Source organism: Fragaria vesca, linkage group LG5, assembly GCF_000184155.1.
Source record: "Fragaria vesca subsp. vesca linkage group LG5, FraVesHawaii_1.0, whole genome shotgun sequence".
NCBI classification, from domain to species: Eukaryota; Viridiplantae; Streptophyta; class Magnoliopsida; order Rosales; family Rosaceae; genus Fragaria; species Fragaria vesca.
This window is the reverse complement of record NC_020495.1, coordinates 16814326-16837666: the sequence shown is the minus strand read 5'-3', so window position 1 is coordinate 16837666 and position 23341 is coordinate 16814326. Positions and strand designations below refer to the sequence as shown.

At 36.8% G+C, this 23341-nt stretch overlaps 2 protein-coding genes and 1 pseudogene across 3 annotated transcripts; all 3 read right to left on the bottom strand.

The window, feature by feature from the left end:
- Positions 1–1309: 1309 nt before the first annotated feature.
- On the bottom strand, positions 1310–12767 carry LOC101294954 (protein ROS1-like). Its single transcript, XM_004301481.1, has 21 exons — positions 12553–12767; positions 12016–12461; positions 11225–11698; positions 11060–11140; positions 10596–10934; positions 7400–7490; positions 6755–7310; positions 5526–5605; positions 5335–5419; positions 5166–5257; positions 4973–5044; positions 4816–4852; positions 4644–4726; positions 3059–3469; positions 2932–2968; positions 2771–2840; positions 2520–2653; positions 2365–2430; positions 2131–2245; positions 1969–2007; positions 1310–1583 (listed from the first exon to the last, which is right to left on the bottom strand). The coding sequence occupies exons 1-21, from the start codon at positions 12567–12569 to the stop codon at positions 1450–1452; spliced, it is 3459 nt and encodes a 1152-aa protein (XP_004301529.1). The 5' UTR covers positions 12570–12767; the 3' UTR covers positions 1310–1449.
- Positions 12768–15031: 2264 nt separating this feature from the next.
- Positions 15032–17373, bottom strand: LOC101295233 (annotated as a pseudogene). The gene is made up of 2 exons (XR_184696.1): positions 17254–17373; positions 15032–16631 (listed from the first exon to the last, which is right to left on the bottom strand). The product of XR_184696.1 is annotated as a pentatricopeptide repeat-containing protein At3g04130, mitochondrial-like (transcript).
- A 1811-nt stretch (positions 17374–19184) lies between these two features.
- On the bottom strand, positions 19185–22553 carry LOC101294948. The gene is made up of 2 exons (XM_004299920.1): positions 22476–22553; positions 19185–22349 (listed from the first exon to the last, which is right to left on the bottom strand). The coding sequence occupies exon 2, from the start codon at positions 22337–22339 to the stop codon at positions 19814–19816; it is 2526 nt and encodes an 841-aa protein (XP_004299968.1). The 5' UTR covers positions 22340–22349; positions 22476–22553; the 3' UTR covers positions 19185–19813.
- Between the last annotated feature and the right edge of the window lie 788 nt (positions 22554–23341).

The window sequence follows — 23341 nt, the reverse complement described above, 5'->3', positions numbered from 1 at the left end:
TTTTGTTCACAGCTATCTTTTGCATTAGAACGGGTCATCGATTTTGAGGCTTCAGGCAAAGAAACACCGATCAGGGAATGGGTCTATGGGATTGAGCTAAAGAGATCAGTGCTTCTTAGTCCAGTCAATATTTCGCTCGGTCAAAACCTCTCCTCCTCCAGTCATCCTCTTCCCCAACTATTCAATTAGACTGAAACTTGATCCTCCTCTCCCTCTCTCATCCCCAATTACAAAACCAAAAACAATTAAAGTAGGAATCGAAGTGCAAGTCTTGAATGGGTGGGCATGCCTCAGCATTCCAAATCTTCAATTTTTCATCTCCTTCGACAATTAGAGGCATAAACTTTACACCTTATATACACAACATTCAATTACAAAACTCAGGTTATTATTAACTTACCCATTAATTCAAACTCCATCTCCATATTGAAGAATCCCGATTATAGAGTAAAGAAATTTTGGGAGGAATGAAACCCATTGTTATTGCTCTTCCTAGTAGAAGAATTTGGGGCAGAGAAAAACATATCATGTTTCTGGAAAGGGGATAATTGGTTCATGTTTTCTGGGTTTAGAGACGTAAGAGAGAGGAAGAGAAGTAGTCAAAACGAAAAGAGAAAGAGGAAGAATGTGATGGAACCCACACGGAGCCGCTGCGGATCCGGCTTCTCTGCTATAAAAATAGTTTGCTTAGATCTGCTTGGAGCTGCCACGTGATCAAAACAGACCTTGACGGTCAATAATAAAAAGGCTTCAAAATACAAAGTCAGGTAAACTCATAGAAGATTATCTTCCCAGAGCTTCAACTGAACTTCAACCTAGAGCTTCACCTTCATCCCTTTAGGGTTAGTAAATGAAATCATTTGGATCTAGTCTTATCTCCCATGACTAAAATGAATCAAACTCTAGAAACACATACACAATGACCCATATGATAGCCTTAGATTGAGGAAGCTTCACCCAGAAACCAAAACTATTCAGACAAATCATGGATCTGGAAGCAAACCCGTATGACCCATGCCTTAGCTTGAGGATGCTTTCATCCAGAATAAAGCTAATAGCGTAAAAACAGAAACGAAATTTTTCATTAACTCTTCTTTATAAAGACACCAATTTGGGTTGGTTGATTCACAGAGTAAGATTCGGGAGAAGATGAAGAACATGATAGGATGAGAGGGAGAGAGTGATCCAGTGCTTCACGTGAGGGCTTGTAATTGATTTCAGCCTTTGGATAGTACAAAAGCAATGTGTCACTCTCTTGTTGAAACCCAAGCAGATCCAAGCACTTCTTTTTCCAAGTAGAGAAGCCATGTCCGCTGCAGTTAATCTCTCTAGCCGGCATGTGTCCATCCACAGTATTACTCATTTGCGGACGTCCTCCTTGGATCCCCGCTGTGTGTGTGTGTATATATATATATTTGTTAAAACTAGTAGCCCAGCCTCTTCAACTCTTTAGTCATCATCCTCCTCCGGTTCCAATTTCTTCTTACCTTTCTTTGCTGTTTTGACAGTTGAAATGTGAAGCCTTTCATGAAGAGGCTCAGGCGTACGTGTTCTTCGATTGAATGCTCTCACACAAATAAAACCTGAAATGAAATTCAATAATTTAATATAATAATTCTCTCTTTCTTTCTTAGAGTTATTAATGTACATGAAAACAATAAAACCAAATTTGATATATGGTTAAATTTTCCATACAGTCAATTATAAATAATAACAACGAAGTAATCTACAAAAACAGTACTAAGTTCGCCAAGTAAACAAAAGACATATATATCCGTTGTCATCATATGGGCAATCAATATAGAATTTTTTATAATTTTTATTTAGAAGTTTACAATTTGTTCAAACCAATTTATGTTCAAAGAACTAACTAATCAATAATAATTTGGTTTTGAGCTACTTTTATAGCATTAGCTATGAAGTTATTAACTAAGTAATACAAAAGTTATGAAGTAGTAGAATACATACCATCCTTGAAGCACTCACTAAGTTCATCTCTTGATAGGCCTGTAATAAAATATGTTTAGTCATTCATTGTCATCATAACTAGTGATATAATTACATGACAAAATCTCTTAAATACATTTTTATAACAGATCATACAGAGATCTTTACATAATATTTAATTACCTTTGAGAATATGACTTGCTGAGGTTCCACAGTATACATCTCTTGTCGTCTGATTCCATAACAAGTCTCTATGAACTTTAATGGGGTTTATGCTAGACTCGTGATCTGCAAAAACCTACAAAACAATAAAGTTAATGTATTAGCATATAGTAGCTTAACCTAAAATACTCTTGATTTTATGGTTTGCAATACGTATAAAATATCAACTACTAGAAAAAGACCAAGTAAACTCACCTCATTAATCTGGAAATATGTACCATTTAAAGGAAAACTTCCCCTCGTTGCTGTTCTACAAGGTATCTGTTCATGCAATAATGAGCAAATTTATAAAATTGTTTAAACAACACAGATTAAAAAATTGATCAGACATGGCTCATGTGATTACTAACCAAAATTGTTCCTCGAATAGTATCAGTGTCATCTTGTGTTGAGAGACTGCTACAAGAAAAACAAGTCTCCTCACCATCACATGATGAATCTTTAGACCCATTGCAACTGCATCTGTCTTCATGTGGTTGAGATACTTTTGACATTTTCAAAAATAATTCATTAGCAAACACATTCATAGACAGTCATAACTAAGGATTTTTCATTTGTGAATATATATTTCAAAGTATTTTGTATGTTTTTAAAGTCATACCTGGTGTTGGTTTGCACATCGCAAAAAGGTAAGGATATTTATCTCTAGGGTCTCGTCTCTCTAGTTTCAGCTGCAATATACATATCGACAATAATTAAGTTGAGATGTAACTCACGTCAGCGCAAACTTTGAGTTTGGAAGAGAAAAATAATGAACTTCACCTCTTTGAATAAAATGCTTTCTTTTTCAATCTTGTATCTGCATAATAGTTATAGTTAACTATATATAAATACACACACACACACACAACAATATAGCATTTTACAAATAAAGTGAAACTAAACTTACACCGAGTGTTTTGTCCTCAAACGCTCAATTTCTTTTAGTCTGCGAGCTGGGATTGAAAAAGCTTCTTCACGGGTCATAAAGGGTACTAGTGATGAAATATCACTTCCTCCAAATGCATTCATATGTGGACTTCTTGTTACAGACTCGTCAGTGAATAAGTCTTCGATGTCTCTTTCCACATATTCTGGTTCCGGTGATGACCTTCCAGGTGATGCGGGTTCTTCAATTATTGGTTCACATTCTCTCAATTTATATTCTAATTTGGTAGTGTCCTCAATAAATGTATGTGATGTTGGATTTGGTGGCTCACATCTAGAAGAAAGATGACTAGCGCAAACGATTTTATTATTTTCATCTCTTTTCATTTGCCTTTGTGTCTCCGTTGACTTTGGTAACGCAGCATGTTTTGCACTACATCAAATATATATATTAGACTTAAACCACACAAAAAAAAAATCCAAATAAACAATTGCAAAGCTGAAGTGGCAATTACATGATTATTGTTTAGAGTTTGTTTCAAAGTTACTCATCTGTCGCTTCACTCCACTCGACTTTTCCTTTTTCAGAAATTACCCTACTTACCATCTCAACAGTTTCTACCGCAATCGAGATTTCAACAAGACAAAGAAAGAGAGAAAATGGAAAAAAGATGCAGACAATGACGAAATCGTCAGAGGGAAACAAACTTCTGCCGGACTGCCCACCCGTAGCAGCCGATACAAAGTTTACCTCGTAATTTAATACCAAAGCGAGCAATAGTACGGCGACTGTGACCGGTTTTCTCAACGCTCGTCACGGTGGACATTGAATTGAAGGAAAGGAAGTACGGATGGGAACTTTTATCATGTCTTCATTGGGGCTCACTCTAGGTGCATGTTCACAAATTGCCATGGGTTAAGATGACATATCTTATGACAAAACTGGGAACTTTTGTTGATGTGGAGGGTGATAATGAATTTGGTTGTATTGTTGGCACTATGAAACCCTTGAACTTGCGGCTTCACTCAGAGAAAGTTGTGTTAGCTGGGAACAAGGCAGGATAACTTGAGATTTTGAGTTACATGCTTAATTTGATAATAAGATTCGGAAATTTATGCTTAATTTCATTCAAGGGTGAAAGGAAGAGAAGACGGTGGTTTACTTTGTTTAGGATCTACAAAACTAGCAGGTTGGAATTAATTATGATGAATATGGGATCTGAGGGAGAGGCATTTGAAGGAAAGAAGGGTGTGTACGTAATGGGGGAGCCATTCTGAGAAAAGTTAGAAGACAAATGAGGAGGAAGAAGGTAGGAACGAATAAAGGTTTTTATCATGGTAGTTTACCTGTCTTTTAATCTTCTCGTCCTTACAACAATTTCTAATTAAAACATGGTTCATTGATAATTTTCACGTGTTTGAGAGTTCGAGGTAAAGAAAATGGATAGATGTTCAAAAGTTGCAGATTGAATTTGTGTATGATACGTGTCTACACCAGAGTTAATCCAACCGCCTTTTAATTCCTTTAATTATACTATCTTAGTAAATTATTTCAAAATTCATCATATGATATCAATCACAAGCTAAAGCTCTAAACTTGAACAAACCTTGCGTACGCGCTGAGATAATACTTGCACTCGTTCTTCATTGGACATGAGTGACAGTTAGGCTTACGTTTGGTACAATATACCTGCAAAAAAAAAAAATGCTCGTTTCATATACTTAAGAGTCAATAAGAAACGTCACAATTTTGGAGTAAAAAGTTTTCAAGATACATACCTTTCCAAAAGTTATCAAGTGATAGTGCAGTTCATACCTGTAGGAAAATTAAAGAGTATGATTAAAGTACTTATTGAATATAGTTATATATATATATATATATATATATATATATATATATACAAGTAACTTCAAAATAGAAAATTCTGAGGCTTACAATTCCTTGAAGCCCCGCAACTTCTTTAGCCGTGGCCAAAGATACTTTTGAATATCGTCTACAACTGGCATACTACAAAAAGTATCCATTGATTAAATTTACTAAAACTATGAAATATGCTGATAAGTATTTTTCGTATAGTACGTAATGTTAATATATTGTTTACACTATTGTTTGTATAATATGTACTCACTTTTCTAATACGTGTATCTGAACATCTTCAGGTAATGGTTGCAAAGGAACCCACCCTAAACGAACGGCTATCCTGGCAACATTAACGTCCACCTAATAGAAAAAATAGATAAGTATTTAAATCTTGTAAGAATATAACATGACTTGATACTTGCTTATTTAACTCTTACTGGGAATGCAATCTGCTTGAGTGCTAAAAGGCGCACACACTCTACACTCTTCAAACCGATTCCCTTAATAGTAGTCAAGTATGTCCTACAAATGTAGATAAATAAATAATAAAAATATTAGATGCAACAAAATAGAATCAAATATTAAATATCAAGTAATTAAAATCACGCATGTAAAACAATTTACATACCTTGCTTGTTCTGCCGGAGCCCATCGTAGCCACTCAAGGTTTATTTCTTTATGGTCTTCATTCACTTCATTAAGAAATTGCTACAAAACAAATTTAAACAAGTTAATTAGTTCATGTGACAGCAGAATTTCCTGAAACAGAGCTGAGCTAGCTAGCATACAATTTTAGAACCAGAGCAATCAATTAATCAATTTATACATCAAAATTCAGACAACAATTGGACAAAGCATTACAAGGTTACTCATCATGGTCTACCGTACTGAATCATCAAGTTCCATGTACATTCAAACTTGAGCGACTACAACTCTATTTCTCTCCACCAGGTCATTCAAGAGGAACTAAATATGACAGTGAGGTCAACTGCTGACCAGCCCATCATGCATACACCACAAAATACCTCTTATACCATATGAAAACCATGATAAGGAGTTACCTAATGTTCATATTTGACACACAAGATGAACCCTAAAATCGCTTCAATATGATATAAGTGTGTGTGTGTGTGTGTGTGTGATCTCCCCTAGAAACTAGTTGAAAACCCTCCCTATAACCTAGAGTAGATAGTCTTTCAAGTAATAGAGAAACATAGATGAAAGTTGTTCGCAGTCTTCATTGGCACATACAACTAGGTAGATATACGGCAATCAGTTTATACGTCAAATTTATACAACAACTGAACAAAAGCAACTCCAGAGTGCAGACTCCTATACAAGTTTGAGATTTCAACGTCAATATTATAAAACATATTTAATTTTCTTCGTCCGGAAATTATTATAAAACAGATAAACAGAGCTAGGTAGCACACTATTGAATGAGCAATCAATCAATCAATGACCCAATCAAGAAAAGAGAACAACTGATCCAATGAAGCATCAGAGCAGTTAAATCAAGTCATAGATGTACATGAAAGATTATAAGGACTATGCCGGGGTCCTATAAAAGATTATACTACATTATTGCAAGTAGGTTTCACATGAGTCCATGACTAGGATGATAAACCCTAAACCCTAAAGCTGTTCATCATGACAGAAGTCACAGAACAGAACTAGGCTCAGAGTACGTACTATTTGTTCACGGAGAGGGATGAACTCTAAATCTTTTGCTTTTAGTCTACTGATGACAAAAATGGATTTTACCTACCCATGGACTATGTATAAATTAGAAATAATATGTATTTTCTACATATAAATCAGAAATTATTCCAGAAATGATAGATAATTTTTTTATACCTTTATTCGATCTGCGATGTTATGTTGTTGTCCACGTCCCTTTATGACTTCAGCAATGTCATCAACATCTGCTTGTCTAACGGCCTGCCAATTCACCGAATCTCTGGGCTGCAACATTCTTTTGTCCTCACAATTAAGCTCTATTTTTTTTTTATAATAATCCCAACCAGGTGTTTCATTCACCAAAGCACCCTCAATATTGTTTATTTCTTCAGCATCCGCCTTCAACTTCTTTCCTTTTTGTTTTGCTTTCAACTTCAACTTCTTTCCTTTTTGTTTTATCGCATTAAAGTGAGTCTGCGAGTTGTTACTTATAATATCATCCCAGCACTCAGACTCATCATATAACACCAAGCACTCAGACTCATCATATAACACCAAGTTACTTGTAGAGCTGGCAATATTTATATCTTCACCATATGTTTGGTCATTTGATGGTTCACAGCTTGACTTCGAGGTTCCACCCTCTATGTACTCCTCAATTTTAACAATTTTTGATTGCTTATCACAAGTGGGCTGGCATGGGAAGGCTGCAGCTAGTGAAATAAACGCAGAGCTGTAGAAAAGAAAATTAAGTTAATGGTTTAATCATCTTCATAATCAAAATAACATATGATATGACAAAATACGGTATACTAAACTTACCTGGATAGATGATCTGATACGTTCTGTGTCAAAAAAACTCCAACTATCGAATCTACAACTGAACCATCCCATTCTGAAAATGTTCTATTTCCTAAATCATAGTACAAATTTAAACAATAAGTTTGATTCTAAATTGAAGAGAAAAAAAACCAATAAAAATAACTTGATCTAAGTATATTCTAAATTAACAGTAATACCAATTTATAAATAAAAGACGAAAAAATTGTACGACAAAAATGTCACATTAGCTTATATGCAAATATGATAAGTTTTGGTCTATCATACTCTTTAATAATTTGGTTTCCTGTCTATTACCAAACCAGGTAACATCATGAATCAAGGAGCAAAATTGAATTCGTTACAAACTTTTCTCAATGGTCTTTGTACCTATTACATTGAAGGATTAATCCTTCCTAAATTACCTTGTTCAAACTTTCAACCTCTTTCTCTGCCAGTCTCTTTCTCACTTAGCTTTCTTTTGGGTAACTACTCTCACTTAGCTTTCAGGCACAGTTTTTACTGCTCAGGTTTTGTGTTTTAGAGAAATACTAAATTTTTAACACCGCCAAGTTTTTTTCAAAAGCCAACTTGTACCACCATGGGTGAGTAAACTGTGAGTTTCTTTCATCACCATTGTATTACTACAAACGTTTTTCTTAGAGTTGTTTCAGTTCAAATGTTTCTCTACTCTTTGTTTCTGGCTATTTCGTCTATTATCCCTCGTTTTCTTTTCATCAAGAACACGACACCTCTCTTCTTCTTTTCTCACTCTCTTAGTCTCTCTTCTCCACAGAAACACGTTCTGATTCACCCAAAATTATCGATCCTGTACGGCTATACTCCATGAAGAGTGACTGCTTGTGGAATACGTTGAGGCGAACTCATCTGATCTCATCTGATCCTATATCAAATTCTAAAGTAAGGTTTGATTTTGAATGATTATTTTCAGATTTCTGTCAAAATTTATGGTTTATACTTCTTAAATTGGTATGGGCTTTGTTCAATTTGACTCGTTTATAATGATATTGAAAAATAATGCTCTACCTAGATTCGAATTTGATTGCTTACCTTTATATTTTCCCATTTTTGATTGCTCAAATTAGTTGATTGTAAAAGTAATATCCCTATTGTACAGTTTCTTCTTTTGTTAGAATGTCTTGAGAATCTTAAATAAAATAAAATTTCATCGATCAGATAGTAGGTCAGGATGTGATTCAATAAGGCCAACGATTAAAATTATCATAGATATGGTGCAACATTTGTACATACACAGAAGTTGATCAAACAACAAGGACAACAAGAAAGACCCTTACTGAAGATTGGTCATTCTGAATACTTTCGAAATGAACCCTCTTCTTGAATCTTCAAACTTCTCCTCTACTAACTAGACTATAGACTTTTCTAGTAATGAATTAACTGCAATAAATTTGTATATTGTAGCTTGCCAGCGCTAGTTTCCCGGTTTTTATTTGTTTACCCTGTCCTGATTCATATATTATTTTCTTCTTTTATAGGGTTCAAGGAAGGAGATCCGGTTTGGAATAATTGCTGAAATTAAAAGAAAGTCTTGTTAGTGACGACAACAATGAAAAATGGTGTATTTATATATATTTCTCTTCTAATCCGTATCTGGTTTTCTCTAGTTCGCTTTCATACTATTCTTTTACGAATCCCCTTCTGATGCAGGAGCATCCAGAAAGTCCTAAATTAGGATATTATTTTTTTTATAATGTTTTTATTATTTTTCTTTAAGTCTTTCCTGTTTTGTTAGGGTTTGCTATTGCCTATATATCTAGCCTTTTAGAGTCTTGTAAGACAGCTTTGTTATTTTGAATAAAATTATACATAGAGTTTCTTTGGGACGTTCTGCCCTAGAACTCAATATATCGTTCCTTCTTTAATCCTACAGCAAGAACCTCTCTGTTTTTGCTTGTTTTTCCCTTGAGATCTTCGTTCTCAAGAGCTTTATCCCTGATCTGGCCGCAAGACAGAAACTTTCAGTTTCTTCCCTGCATTACCTTCTAGTTCTTTGATTTCTCAACTTAGTTTTTCAACTAGCAGCTCTTTGGACGTATATGGATATGTAATTAACTTACTATGCTTTCTTCAGTTTTTTAGATTCCCTTTTTTCTATCCAATTTGCAGTTTGTACTTTGTTCCAGATACATTAAACGAAATTATGTTCTTCTCCTCCTAGCAATGCCAGAAGAGTCCATAGCTGCTCTACTTGCACATACACTAAACTTTTGTGTTCTGTCATTGTGTGCAGCTCCCTTTCTCATTAGCTTGGTTTATTTTTCTTGGACATCAAGTATTCATATATTTCTTTTGAGTACTCTGAAATTGAATGTTTAATGTGGTCATTGTACTAAAATACGGGTTTTGTTTTGGTTTTTGCAGACTAAATTTGAGTGTGCGTGTTAAAGAGACCTAAAGTAGGGCATAGGAGGCATTAATTTGCTTTGAATCAAGAAGGCTTGGCTTAGAAGCTTTTTTTACTTTGAAAATGAAGACATGACTGTATTCTTATGTATCTCTCACATCAGATGAGAATTTTGTATATGACTTTAGAAAGGTTAAGAGAATATATGAGACTCTTGTTTTTATGTGTGCATAATTTGTCTGTAGATGAAAAAGTTTCATGGTGCATGATTGGAATTCATTCTGAACTACAGGCAAAGTCAAAATGTCTTGCTAAATTTCACTAGATTTCTGAAAAGTAAACAAAAAAAATAAAAAAATTATGTTTGATTGACAACCAGAAACAGAGAGAAAAAAATATGACACAAGGGCATTTTAGGTAGTGGAGTGTGAGTGGAGGAAATATATTATTAAAAAAGTGAAAGAGAGTGTGTGGATTGTAATTCTTGGAGTGTAATTCTTTTGGTCAAAAGGTACAATCCATAAACAAGGAACATGGACATACTAAGTATACGGGACACAATCCTCTTCCGATAATAACAAGCAAGACTACAGAATTACCTTTTGAGTTGTGAATCAGAAGTTCCATTGATCAATTTCGAAGTGAGAAAACTGAGGGAATTGGTAATACAAAATCATAGATAATACATATAGTGCCTACGGACCTTAGTTTCAAAGCTTCAAGTCAATTAAATACAATGATCTATATATATACGGTAGTTATTCATAACCAAGTAATATGTATATAAAATAATTGTAGTAGTGAAGAACATACCTTGAATATCACGCATACGAGTCAGAAATAAGTCAATCCGACCACGAAATAATTCTCTCTCCTTCTCCCAAAACTGAGAATGCTCCTCATCGTGTATATCCCCCTCCTTAACTATATTTTGCAATTGAAGATTCCATGGATGAAAAAGTTCACCGTGTTCTAATTTCTCAAGCTTTTCTTGCCAGCGTCCTTTTTTCTTTGTCATGGCCACCATACCTCGTTCACCATTTGCATGAGCTACAATACCAAGCTCAACATGAGGACCGTGTTTCTCATTTTCTTGGTAACAAACTCGTATCCCATGGTTACTTTTATGACTTATATTCACTTCAAATGTATCTGTATTAAATTCAAAGATATAATTGAGCTTATAAAAAATAAAGAACTTAAAAGATAAAAAAAAATAATACAGTCCTTTACTTATTTTTCTGAAATGATGAATAAAGAATGACTCTACCACATACCTATTTTTTTGACCAACAGCTCCAAATCATCACTTTCCAGTAGGCTTACTATTCCGGATAAGCTTTCTTCAATGTTCAAATCTATGAAAAAAAAAACACATAGTCATGTTTATTCATATAGTTTCCTTCAAAAAAAAGTGAACAAAATATAATACTTGAAATTACCTCCTGATTGGGTGATGAAACATGGAGACAACTGCTGTTCGTTGTCAAAAAGTTTCTGCAATTCCTTTTGACTGATTCCGGGGGCAGCTCTTCTCTTATTATATTTCTGTTCAAGATAGTTTGCTTGAAACTTTATAGCTATCTTCTGCCACCTCTCTACTTCCATTCTCCTCCTGCCCAGCCTTTTTTTCTTTTGTATTTTTTGCAGATCGATTGTAATAAAACTCTTCTTCAATGACACATTATTCATCCTTTTTGGTGTCTCTTTGGTGGGAGTCTTCAGTTCCATTCTAGGCACAGACATTCCTAGATTAGGTACCACTTTTGGCCGGTAAACTTTTTTGTTTGGTCTCCTGAGTCTCTTTTGTGGCGTTTGAAGTGTAGCATCATGTAGTTTTCTTTTTAATATACTAATATTGCTTGTATCACCAATACAGAACTTGCCATCAACCAATTCTCCATTCTTCAAGTTATCTGCAATCACATACATGCTCTAATTTAGTATATGGACAACACTATCTCAAATCATGCTTACATACAAAAATATATAAATAAAAAAGAACACGAAAGTTCACAATGAATGCCTAATAAAGATGTGGAACTCAATATGCACCTAGGCTTGCTGCATGATTAGCTTTTCAAGCAATCACTGTAATGCTGTCTAGTAACAAAACTCTCCGCACAAATATAAAAGATGTATTTAATTCCTATCGATAAGAAGTTCAGGCTCTTGTATTCAAAAATGAGAAACCAATGCTGCTCAAGCTATAAATATTTTCCTAATCACTTACATTGTGACATGGATTCGGGTTGTGAAGGTACTGGCATGAAAGAACCCTCAATGCTGCCACTTTCAGGGATTCTGATAGCCCGAGTCTTTACCGGAATATCACCGCCTACCTTCGCTTTGTTTTTCCTTTTCCTCTGGTAAACCTTCATAGTCTGAGGCTTTACGGGGTTATGAACAGAGGAGACAATGTCGTCCTTTGCTCTGTTTTTCCTCTGGTAAACCTTCATAGTCTGAGGCCTTACGGGGGTATGAACAGAGGAGTCCATGACAATGTTGTCCTTTGCTCTGTTTTTCCTCTGGTAAAACTTCATAGTCTGAGGCCTAACGGGGGTATGTACAGAGGAGTCCATGACAATATCATCCTTTGCTGTGTTTTTCCTCTGGTAAAACTTCATAGTCTGAGGCCTTACGGGAGTATGAACAGAGGAGTCCATGACATCCTTTGCTCTGGTACACCCAGAAAGAAAGAAAAAAGATCGGGTTGTTGTCAAACAATCAGAAAACAAAAACAAAAGATAGAATAAAAAGATCGGTTTACCTGGGTGCCTTCGTCATCTTCCCGTATCCCGTATAGCTTCTTCTTCTTCTACAGAACTGGCGTAAAGTGGTATGTGAAGAGGGAGAAGTGGTTGGGAGAGAGTGGTATGCGAATATAAACCTAATAAAAGGATGAATTCGAATTTGTTTCGGATTGGATTACGTTAACCGGAGTAAACTCCTCCTCTTCCTCGTTTACACGTGGGTGCAGATTCTCCGCCTTTTACCTCTCCTCTTTTTCTGCGCAATTTCAAAAAAAAAAAAAAAAAAAAAATTTCAAAATAGTAAAAAAGATAGTAAAGACAACCCTTGACTCGGGTCAAGATTGAAATTTCACAAACAAATTTGATGATCCTTGCAGCAGCTTCCTTACCTGTTGGCATCTTGATATGGTTTGTGTGCAAGTCCCAACTCAGACAAAATGTCAACAGTGTTGTATGAAACTGACTCTAGTCTCTTGCTCAATTTTCCTTTTAATGCTTTGATAGACGGCAAAAGAAGGGTATAAATAAAAAAAAGGGCAGACATAGGGCATATAACACACTAGATACATGGAGAAGGAGTCGCCGCCGGAGGACCTGTGAAGAGATTTGACAGCAAAAAAAAGAAAAAAAAAAAAGAGTTATTTCAATTTCAAAAGAAAAAAAATGGAGGTTTTGGCCACATGTCCATTAACTCTACTATTTACTGGTATCCAATCCGTCGCCTGTAGGAAAAGAAGTTTTACTAGACTCAGGAGCTTGACATGAATTAATACTATCATGGAGAATGTAAAGGGGAGAGAAGAATGGGGATCAAAAAGACTCCGATTATTGAAACTTTAGAAGAAAAAAAAAAGAACAAAAGGAATCCACCAAAAAACGAAAATTGAACTACGTACTGACATTGTTTAAACCAAGCGAAGTAACCCTCTTTTAAACTATCACGACTTGAACATACGTGGTTTTCTTATGTTTCACTCATGTGACAAAGTCCGACTAAGTGGAAAGAAGCATCATATAAGTATGCGCCTGTTAACTGTAACATGGAAGTTGTGATATCATCTTGTCATGAGCCTTAGGATCTTATCTAGTAAAGTCAAAAACCAACATTGCAATATTATTCTGAAAACTGCAACCTAGATAACGTTTAACGCTCACCACTTTGATAACACTACATATTCAACCTCCACAACTGGATGGGTGAAACGTACCGTTTGTTTCCATACCCAATTTTCAACTATAACCGCGTGCAACCATGTAACTCTACATAGGAACATAAGTGACTGCCTCGATAAGGGGATCAACTCAACAAGTGCAAACAGAGGAATTTAAGTAGACAAAAGAAAACAACATCAAGAATGTAATCTGAAATACATCATGCAATAATGCACCAACGCCGTTAATACTACACTTCCCAGTCAGCTTGTTTAAATGTCAATTTTCTGCGCCCCTAATTTTTAACTAACATATTAATCACTAAACATGAAGAAACTGTATCCACTCTTTTCAGGCAGTGGATTCCATGCTAATTCAAGCATATCAGACTTGACAGATGGAACGCTCATTCTGACAACATGTTTGCTCTACACGATGCAACACCAACATCATTGTAATTCTGATTGAAGATATAAATCTATCAAGACAGGAATGGAAAGGACATCAACTTATTATTGCAAAACATATTGGAGGAAACTATAATAAAATGTATATGCACTGTCTTAATATAGAAGGAAAACTTTGTAAGGAGATCACATTGGACTTGATAAAGATGAGCAAGAGACCATGTGAGAATTTCCTACTCAAAACAGCAATACGTGGTACGGTCCTACGCCCTAACTAAATGAATGCAAAGAGCAACCAACACTAGCAGGAAAGGGTTGGCTGCAAGAATATTTTGAACAAGCAAAAACATTTTTGTAACTCTACAACCCACAACAGAGAGGGAGAATTCAGTCAAATACCACTTCAAAATTAAAAACTGAGCCTAGAGGTGATACAGTTATTGGTGAGACTTTCAAGTGTTTTTAGAGGCACCTTACTTATTGGGATTTGAAGTGTTTTATGAGGTATCTTTTCATCTGTTATTCAGGAAAGCGCTGGTGGATAAGTTTCCTCATGCACAATGCATCAATTATCTAGTTTGCCTCCTAGAAAAATAAAGACAACCCTCAGTCTTAAATCCAGAAATGCCTGGCCCTAAACCAATTTTCCAGATTGAATCAGAGTAAAACACAGGCTACAGCTATAGATGTGGAGCATAGATATCGGAGGCAACAGATGAAATCTGAGAAACCAACATTACACCAAATCCTGAATTGAATTGAGACCCTGAATTATATTGGAAAAAAAAAAACGATTTACACCAGACTCTTAGTTTGAACCCCAAACGAGGACAAACTGTTTGTCTAATTAAGAAGTGAGGGAAGAGAAACCTGGTTTTCAGTTGATGCGGCTGTTAGCTATTGGAGAATCAAATGCAGGTTTAGAAGGTATTTCTCAAAATATAGCTGCGAGGTCATTACCGGAATAATGTTATAATAACAACTTTTCAAGTAGAGTGACATAGCTTTCACAGTTTCACATGTGGTCTGAGCTTCTTCATGAAATCTTCAATGCTGTCAGCAGCTGCAGACATATTCTTCAGTTTAACTTCATCCCAAAGTAAACGACAAGTCCTATATCTAGGCTTCATATCTTGAGCAATCATCTCCTCGAAAAGACTATACGCCCACTCACATTTACCTGCTCTGCATAGACCGTGAATTAGTAATGTATATGTTGAGAGATCAAAACTGAGATGATGTCCATTGACCATGTCATTCACCAACTTAATCAAAAAATTGTCTGTTTTGCCAGTTTTGAAGCACATTTTAAGCAACGGATAGTATGTCTGAACATCAGGCTTACAGAGGCCAGACCTTTCCATCTTCTGGAGGATTTTCAAGGCTTCTTCCTCTTGAGCATGATTGCAAAACATGGCAATCAACGTATTGTAAGTTGATGTATTATGAGGAACCTCATTCTCAGGCATCTCAACCTCGAAAACACGAATAGCTTCAGGCACTCGTCCAGCTCTTCCTAGTGTGTGGATCAGTGAGTTGTAGAACAGGGTGTCAGGCTTACATCCAGCTGATTTCATTCTCTCATATAATTGCATAGCTTCCTCGAATTCCCCAGAGTTTGTAAGATAACACATGACAGTAGTGAAAGTGACAACATTTGGAGGGCAGCCTTGAGCTTCCATTTCATCAAACAGTTCATAGACCTTTCCAAAGTTGTATTTGTGGCAATAAAAGAGGGTAATGGTTGAGTAGCTGATGGCACAAGGGAGACAGCCATGACCCTTCATTTCTTGGATTGTCCAATGTGCCTCATCAACGCGATTGACCTTGCACCAGCCGTGGTTGAAAATGTTAAACGTATGAGCATTTGGTGAGATATGTGATTTTAGTTCTAAAAAGATATCACGGGCGACCTCAACTTTTTTCTCTTTGCAGAGTGTGTCAAGCAACAAGTTCATTGATTCGGTGTTCTTATCTAATCCAAATCTTCCTAACCCATCAAATATCCTCACGGCATCCTCCCATTTCCCTGCACCAGCAAATCTTCTCATAACCTTACCTTACAGTTTTGAGCGTTACGAGACGATCCTGATGCATTCTCTCTAACAAATCCATAGTCTGATCCATCTGCCTCATTTTTCCTAGAATGTCGATGATCATATCATACGCATCTGGGGGGAGTTCATAGCCAGGCCGTGACTCAGCCCATCTGAATACACCCAATGCCGACTTCCAATCATTCTAAATCGATGAAGCAATTGATGAACGAGGACATCCGTGAGCTGAATGCTGTTACATGCTTGATCATTTTGAAGAGACAATAGTACTTGATCATCACTATTTCCAACAGGAACTCTAGTTATGATAATGTCAAGGTCTGATAGTCTTGTTGGGCGTTCCAATTGTGACGACCCCACTGGAGACACAGCAGATGAGCAAGTATGCAAAAAGGCAGAAGAGTTTGAAGAATTGCCTAGGAAGCAGACCCTTTGAAAGCATTTCTGAACACGGAAGATCATGAACATCGACTCTAGTTCCTACACACAATAAACAAAGCCTCAGCTTGTTTATTACAAATACAACATTCTGGGAGAAGGAAGAGATGTATTTTAACATAGAAACAAGAAACCGGTATTAAAGGAGAAAAATGATATCCCCAGCAAAGATAGTCGACAAGAAGTTGCAAACAATTGCCTGGCTAGTCACAGAAGCACAACAGTATATACTCGAAAGTCTTATATGTATGACGAGAACATATAACCATTATTCTTGCAGAAATGATTGCAGGAAACTACAATATGATTAATCTAAAAAAAAGAAGCATGATCAGATTGGAGTCTATCGAGGTAATGAAAAGTAAATCATATTTGAAAGTGCATTATGCGTACCAGTCCTACTAAATGAATGCAAAGAGTACAATACAGACAATTCTGAAACACAGAGAAAGAATGAACTCTCAAGTCCATTACAAGTTCAAACTTACTGAGAGTGTTCAGATAGTAAAAACATGCAAAGCCCAATAGATAGGTTTATTCAAAAGAAGCTCTCTGAATTCAATTGGAGCACAAGCATTGCATATTTATATCAACTCAGGCTATCAAGTGAAGCGAGGATGCGAATGAAGAAGACACAGTAAAAGGCGAAGCAGTGAGAACCTACCTGACTTAACTTGGATGACAAACACTCGAGCCACCGGTCACGGCATTAGGGAGAAGCCGGCGAGGAATGTCGCGGCGGAGACAAGCATGGCGACGATCGTAGAGTCAGTCTTGTTACTCCAGACACTAGAGTGGCTGGCTGGTCTATTTAGCTTTTTCGAATATTACAAATTGGACCCTTCATTTATTTTGAAATTTCAATTAGACCCTACTAGAGAGTTACGGTGCACTTTGCGTTAGAGCCAGTTTTGTAATCAAATTTTAACTAAAAAGTTATTTTAACTAGCCACTTTAGAAATACTTTTACATTACTTTCTATTTCAACTAAAGTTTCACTATATTATTGATTAAATAAAGAAAAATTAATTGGTCGATTATTAATACTAATCCTTCTTAAACGTGTCTTTAAGTTCATCATTGCGTCAGGTTCGACTCGTTTCTTTGTTTTCAATGGTTAATTTTTGTTTCCACCCATCTAGGTCATTGGTTGAGTTTTAGAACCGATTCGAATCACTCTTTCCGGTCAGTTTCCTAACCTACACAACCTACACTGACTCAGAGTGAACAAGAACTAACCTAGCGATCCAAATCCAACATGCATACACAAACATGAAAAGATATTCGACCCAGTGACTTAGTGAACAAACTATTGGAATTTTTGATGTGATATTTCAAAATACAAAAATTATTTATTGAGGTTAATTGTAGTCAATTAATTGGTGCTTTAATTTCCAACATAACCTTCATTCCATAAATATGTTTGTTACAATTGTAACACATATTAACTCTTTCTTGTCCGTTACAAAGACTAAAGTTATGATTAATTAATGCTCAGTATCATGACTTGTAACAAATCTTCCTTGTTGAGTTATATATATATCCCTATCTTCATGACCATGACATATACATATATAACAGTTGTACATTATCACTATAATATTCTTCTCATTGGTCTTCTCATTCTACTTGATCATATGCTCTCTTATTCATCTTTCAAGTGCCAAAGAAAGTTATCAAGCGGTTCTAGGATCCGAGTATTGCGAGTGTACGCTTACGAGGATCAACGGTTGTTGTACCCTGGAGGGTAGACGCCATAAACCTATTACACCGAGACATTGTCTCCGAGGGGCGAAATCTACTCTTAAGAGCAGTGTTTACACGCCTCAATCTTAAACATTTTCCTGAACAAGTGTTTGACTGAAGCTTCATAATCAAAGATAAGTATTTATATTTTGTTATTTTATTGTTACTTTGGCATCATTATAAGTATTATTATTTGTTAATAATTTTGAGTATTCATGTGATTTTGTAGGTGATAAAATCTGGTGGCGTTATTAACATCCATCGACCCAAATCTTCCAACACAAACATGTTTACATGACTTGAAACTCCTTTTGAAGCTATAATTACGTAGAGAAATTCTACAATTGTTAATATATGCACTGTTATAAAATAATTTCTCATACTAATAACTAGTTTTTAAAGTGATAACCAAGTGGTAAATTTTTATAGTTGCCACATGAGTCTCACTAAGCGGTAAAGTGTCTTTCGCAGATGCAGAAAATAAACTTTCGAAAACAAACATCACAAAATAAGGACCCTTTTTTTTTTTTTTTTTTTTTTTCTGTCAGCTATTGTCAAATGGCAGATCCATTGGTTTATATATTAGTCTAACACTACAGGCACCTTCTGCTTGCAGAAATGAAGCCACCACACAATATTTAAAGTGGCATGTAAACATTGGTTTATAAATCAATAGACTGCAAGTGTCGGTACAATCAGCATGAAAGTGTAACCCAACTGTTGTCCAAAAAAACAGTAACCAACTGCTTCCTCACACATTGTCTTACTACTTGATACACACACAAAACAAAATCGACATGGATTACAAATTAATACAAATAATCTGTTTCAGAATTGCAAGATTCATTTCATTAACGTCACTACCCACTTCAAAGGCATTGGCAATAATTTCATGCAGAAAAGGCTATACAACTTTGTCAGTTCGTAAAGCAATGAGAAGAAACGCCAGAGGAAAGAACATACAACGTGAGAAGTGTTAATACTTAATACAAGCTACATCAATAGAGATGCATACGGGCTGATCATTCACCAACTGAAAAAGTTACAAACAGGTTCCAGAATACACAGTTCAGATCATCCCCTAGCCAAAAGAAGATAAAATATTCATAGTGGCTCCAGTGCAAATTAGTCACTACTCATGCCCTCACATCAAACTATCAAAGAGGTTTTTTAACATGAACATCACCAAAAGAGCCTGCCCTAAAAGGTCACTACAACATTCATAAGATGTACATAACCTAATCTGATTAAGCAGAGGAAGAACCATATGTGGAGCTCACCTTCTGTAGGAGGCCTTTTATTTTACACCCCAGATTGGCTCACATCATTTGACAAAGATTATCGCCCGACCTCTCCAGCATTGATGTCATAGACTGAAGATTCTGCCTTACGACGTCAAGGCAAGTCCCATTGGCAAGCTATCGTATGGGAGTCAGCAATCTCTTTTTAGGCGGAGAGGCTAGGCTGGTGGCTAAAACCTAGGAAACTGATGGAAGATTAAAGCGCTTGTAACCAACAAGGTTTGTGCCAAATGGGTTGTCTTTCTCTAAACTCTGAAATGCTTCTCCAGCATCAGCGCCTTCCATGAACACAACCTGTGCACTACTAGACTCTTTTAACAATAGTGTCTCTGATTCTTTCAAGGGTCCAAACCTACAAAATGTTGAAATTAAATCATCTTTCGAAGGCATCGGGATTCCTGGGGCAAAGGTCAAGAGGAGAGCAGTTGCTAAAGCTTCTTCTTTTCTCCTCCTCTTCCTCCTCTCAGGTTTAAGGCGTTCAGCAACATTTCCATTCAAATCAGGAATGCCGTTAGCTTGAACAGGGATCTCCAGATCTACCTTCCCCTTTCTCTTTCTCTTCGGAGCAGGTTTACTTTCAGCTGATAGCGGGCTGGTAACCTGGTTAGAGTCCAGGCATGGAAAAGCCTGAGCAGGAATCCCCAGATCAACAACCAATGTACCAGGTTTCAAATTGTTTCCATTGGCATCTACCAAGCCAGGAGCCACATTGGATTTTGAATGCTCTGAAGCAGCTACAGTCCCCAATCTCTTTTCACGCTCAACATTACCTTCAATAGCGGCATGGCCAATGCTCTGTTGATTATTAACCAGAACGGTAGGTATAACACTGTTACCATTCAAATCAGGTATACCAATTGTTTGTTTAATCTGCAAACTCGCTTGACTTGCGCGTTCCGCCTTCTCTCTTTTCTTTCGTTTAGGCTTATCACAGGCCACCACAGGGCCGACAGCTAAAAAATCTTGTGCCATTTGCCGATCAGGGGAAATGCTGGTATTGACATCTGACATCCCAAAAAGAGATTTAGTCTTGGATTTCCCTAACTTTGGTCGTCCCCTTTTCTTGCCAACATTTACATTCATACCCTGTACAGCAGTTGCAGGGCTTTGAACTAAACTTGACGTGTTGGCAGCGTCTTCATCCTCTGCGTTCTTCAAAACAGCCTTTTTATTTCTTTTCTTTGGCACAGATTTACCCTGAATCTGGTCAACATTTTCCAACAGGCAAGATTCAGCATATGTATCGTCATCCTGACCAGCCATGTTCTTACTATAGGTTTCACAAATAGGCTCGTCATGAAATACAGATATCCTGAAGTTCGATACAAACCAAGCAACTGTATCAAATGCTTTATTTTCGAATGGATACTGGCAGTTGATGGCAGCAGAGCAGAATTCAGAAAGCAACTCAGCAGAAGATGTATTTTTCAAATATGAATTACCAGATGTGTTACTCACACCAGTAAACCTCCTATACCATTTCCTCCAGAACTTATCGCCAGTGCTTTTAACATTTGAAGGTGGTCCATCATCAATAGTTGCACCAATCCCTTCCGCAGATGATCCTATCTGCCCCAAGTTTACGTATGGGTAAGACAAGTACCTACTCCTTTTCCGCTCTCTAGACTCTGCGCCTGTTTCAGTCACTCCTTCATTTCCACTATCACCATATCCTATACCGGAAGCATTTCCCTCTTTCACTGTTGGTGATATTAAGAGGCCAGTCTCTTCGATTTCAGAACTCCTCTTCATCTTTCTCTTCCTGACCTTTGAACTTGAGATGGAGGTTCTATCGGCACTACCCCCACCAGAAACCTTTGCAAAACCTTCACCATCATCATTCTTTTCTTGATGAAAAACAATTTCCTCTGTTTGCTTCAGCATGGTTCCATCTGCACCGCTTTCGGTGTCACTTCCTTCCTGAAGTAGATGCATAGGAAGCTGACAATGCCCTGTGGAGCTATAGAAGGTAGATAATTGACTCTGCATAACAATGAAATCAAGTATGCCAACCTTGGAAACAACCCGTGCAAGACTTTTCAGATGTGACAGGAACTCTACAGAATCAAAATGAGTAACTGAAATTTCACCAAGTCCCCCACAGTTGCGGTCAGGAACTGTAACTCCTCCCTCAGATGCTGCATCATCAACCGACAGTCGATTTCGTTCCAAAACACAGGCACAAGTCATATTCAATCTAACACGGCCACCAAACTCTTCAAGGGCTTTCTCTACAGCTCTAACGAAAATCCTAGCCTTGCTTTGCCCTGAAATCTGCTCAAACAACAGCGCAAAAGGCTTCAGTTGGCGTCGACGGCACCAAGCAACATGCCCCATCCCAAAGTAGCCGACAAGTAAACAGCCTTCTTGATGACTAACCATCCCCAGCTCCGATGCATCTGCAGGATCATGAATTTTACCAGGCCACCATGTCTTTATTTTCGTCTCAACCCATACAATGTCACCCACACAAAACTCATAATCTCCACCATCTTCGGCCTTCTCCAGCTCATCATTGCCAAATTCTTCTCTCTGACTCGATTCGAATGCATCTTCAAACTTATTCTCAACCCCACCATCTTGAAACATGTTTCCAATTCCCTCATCTTCTCTCTGGGCACCCACAGTCACAGCTAATTCCGAAGCCTTAGCTTCGTTCCTAAGATCTTCAACCATTTTCTCAACTCCAACATCTTCAGCCATCTTCTCAACTCTAAAAATAAGTAAATCTTCAACTACCCAATACGAGAAACTAAATTTACAAAATTGCAGAAATACCCAAAGCAGTAAGCAAGGAGTGGAATTGAAACCTCAGAACATGGAAGGGAGGCAGAATTACCGTAGCCCAGCGAAACCCTAACCCGAAACGAAGAATATCCCAGAGAAGCCACGGGAGGCGAGCTTCAGTGCAGAGATATGGGGAAAGTGATAGAGAAGATTGGTGGGACCAGATTGGCGGCTGAGGAGAGTTGAGATGTTGGTGAGCTAGCTAGCAGAAGAAGAGTAGCTCTTTCTCAGTCTTTCGGTTCGCATCCAGAGCTTGTAAAATCATCTTTGGATTCTTTACCCAATTACCCAGGAAACCTATTTAACTACATCCACACCATAACCCGACCCGAAGAGTCTACACACATTTTTTTTTTAGGGAAATGAATAAGAGAAATTTTATTCACACGTCCTAAATCACTTGATACACATCATAATTTTTTTGGTAATTATCTTTTCTCACACATAACCCACTTTACCCTTATTTTATTGTAAGCCAATATCGTCTTTCTCGAGTCTTCAACACAGTTCATCGCCATCGTCATCTCACACTACATTATGTATAATCATATTTCAATAATTGAAAACAAGAAAGGACGACGAAAGAGTCTATAAAGATGATAATTTGAATTTCTTGGAGAGATTTCAACCTTCTAGCTTTGTTGCCAGGCTATGAGAAAGAAAAAACCCCAAGCTTCAAAACAACAATACAATCGACCTCATGTCAACTATGTTTTGAGTTTTAATATTGAAATTATTTTTTAGGTGATTCAGACATTCAGTAGTTTGGTTTAGAGGCAACTCAAATAGTTGACCTGCATCTTAGTTTGTTATTACATATGATCCAATTTTACAGTTGCAATGTTATACATTTACCTCCATGTATATAGACTTTTAAGATTATGATTATGTTGGACACACGATGAGAATAACAAAATC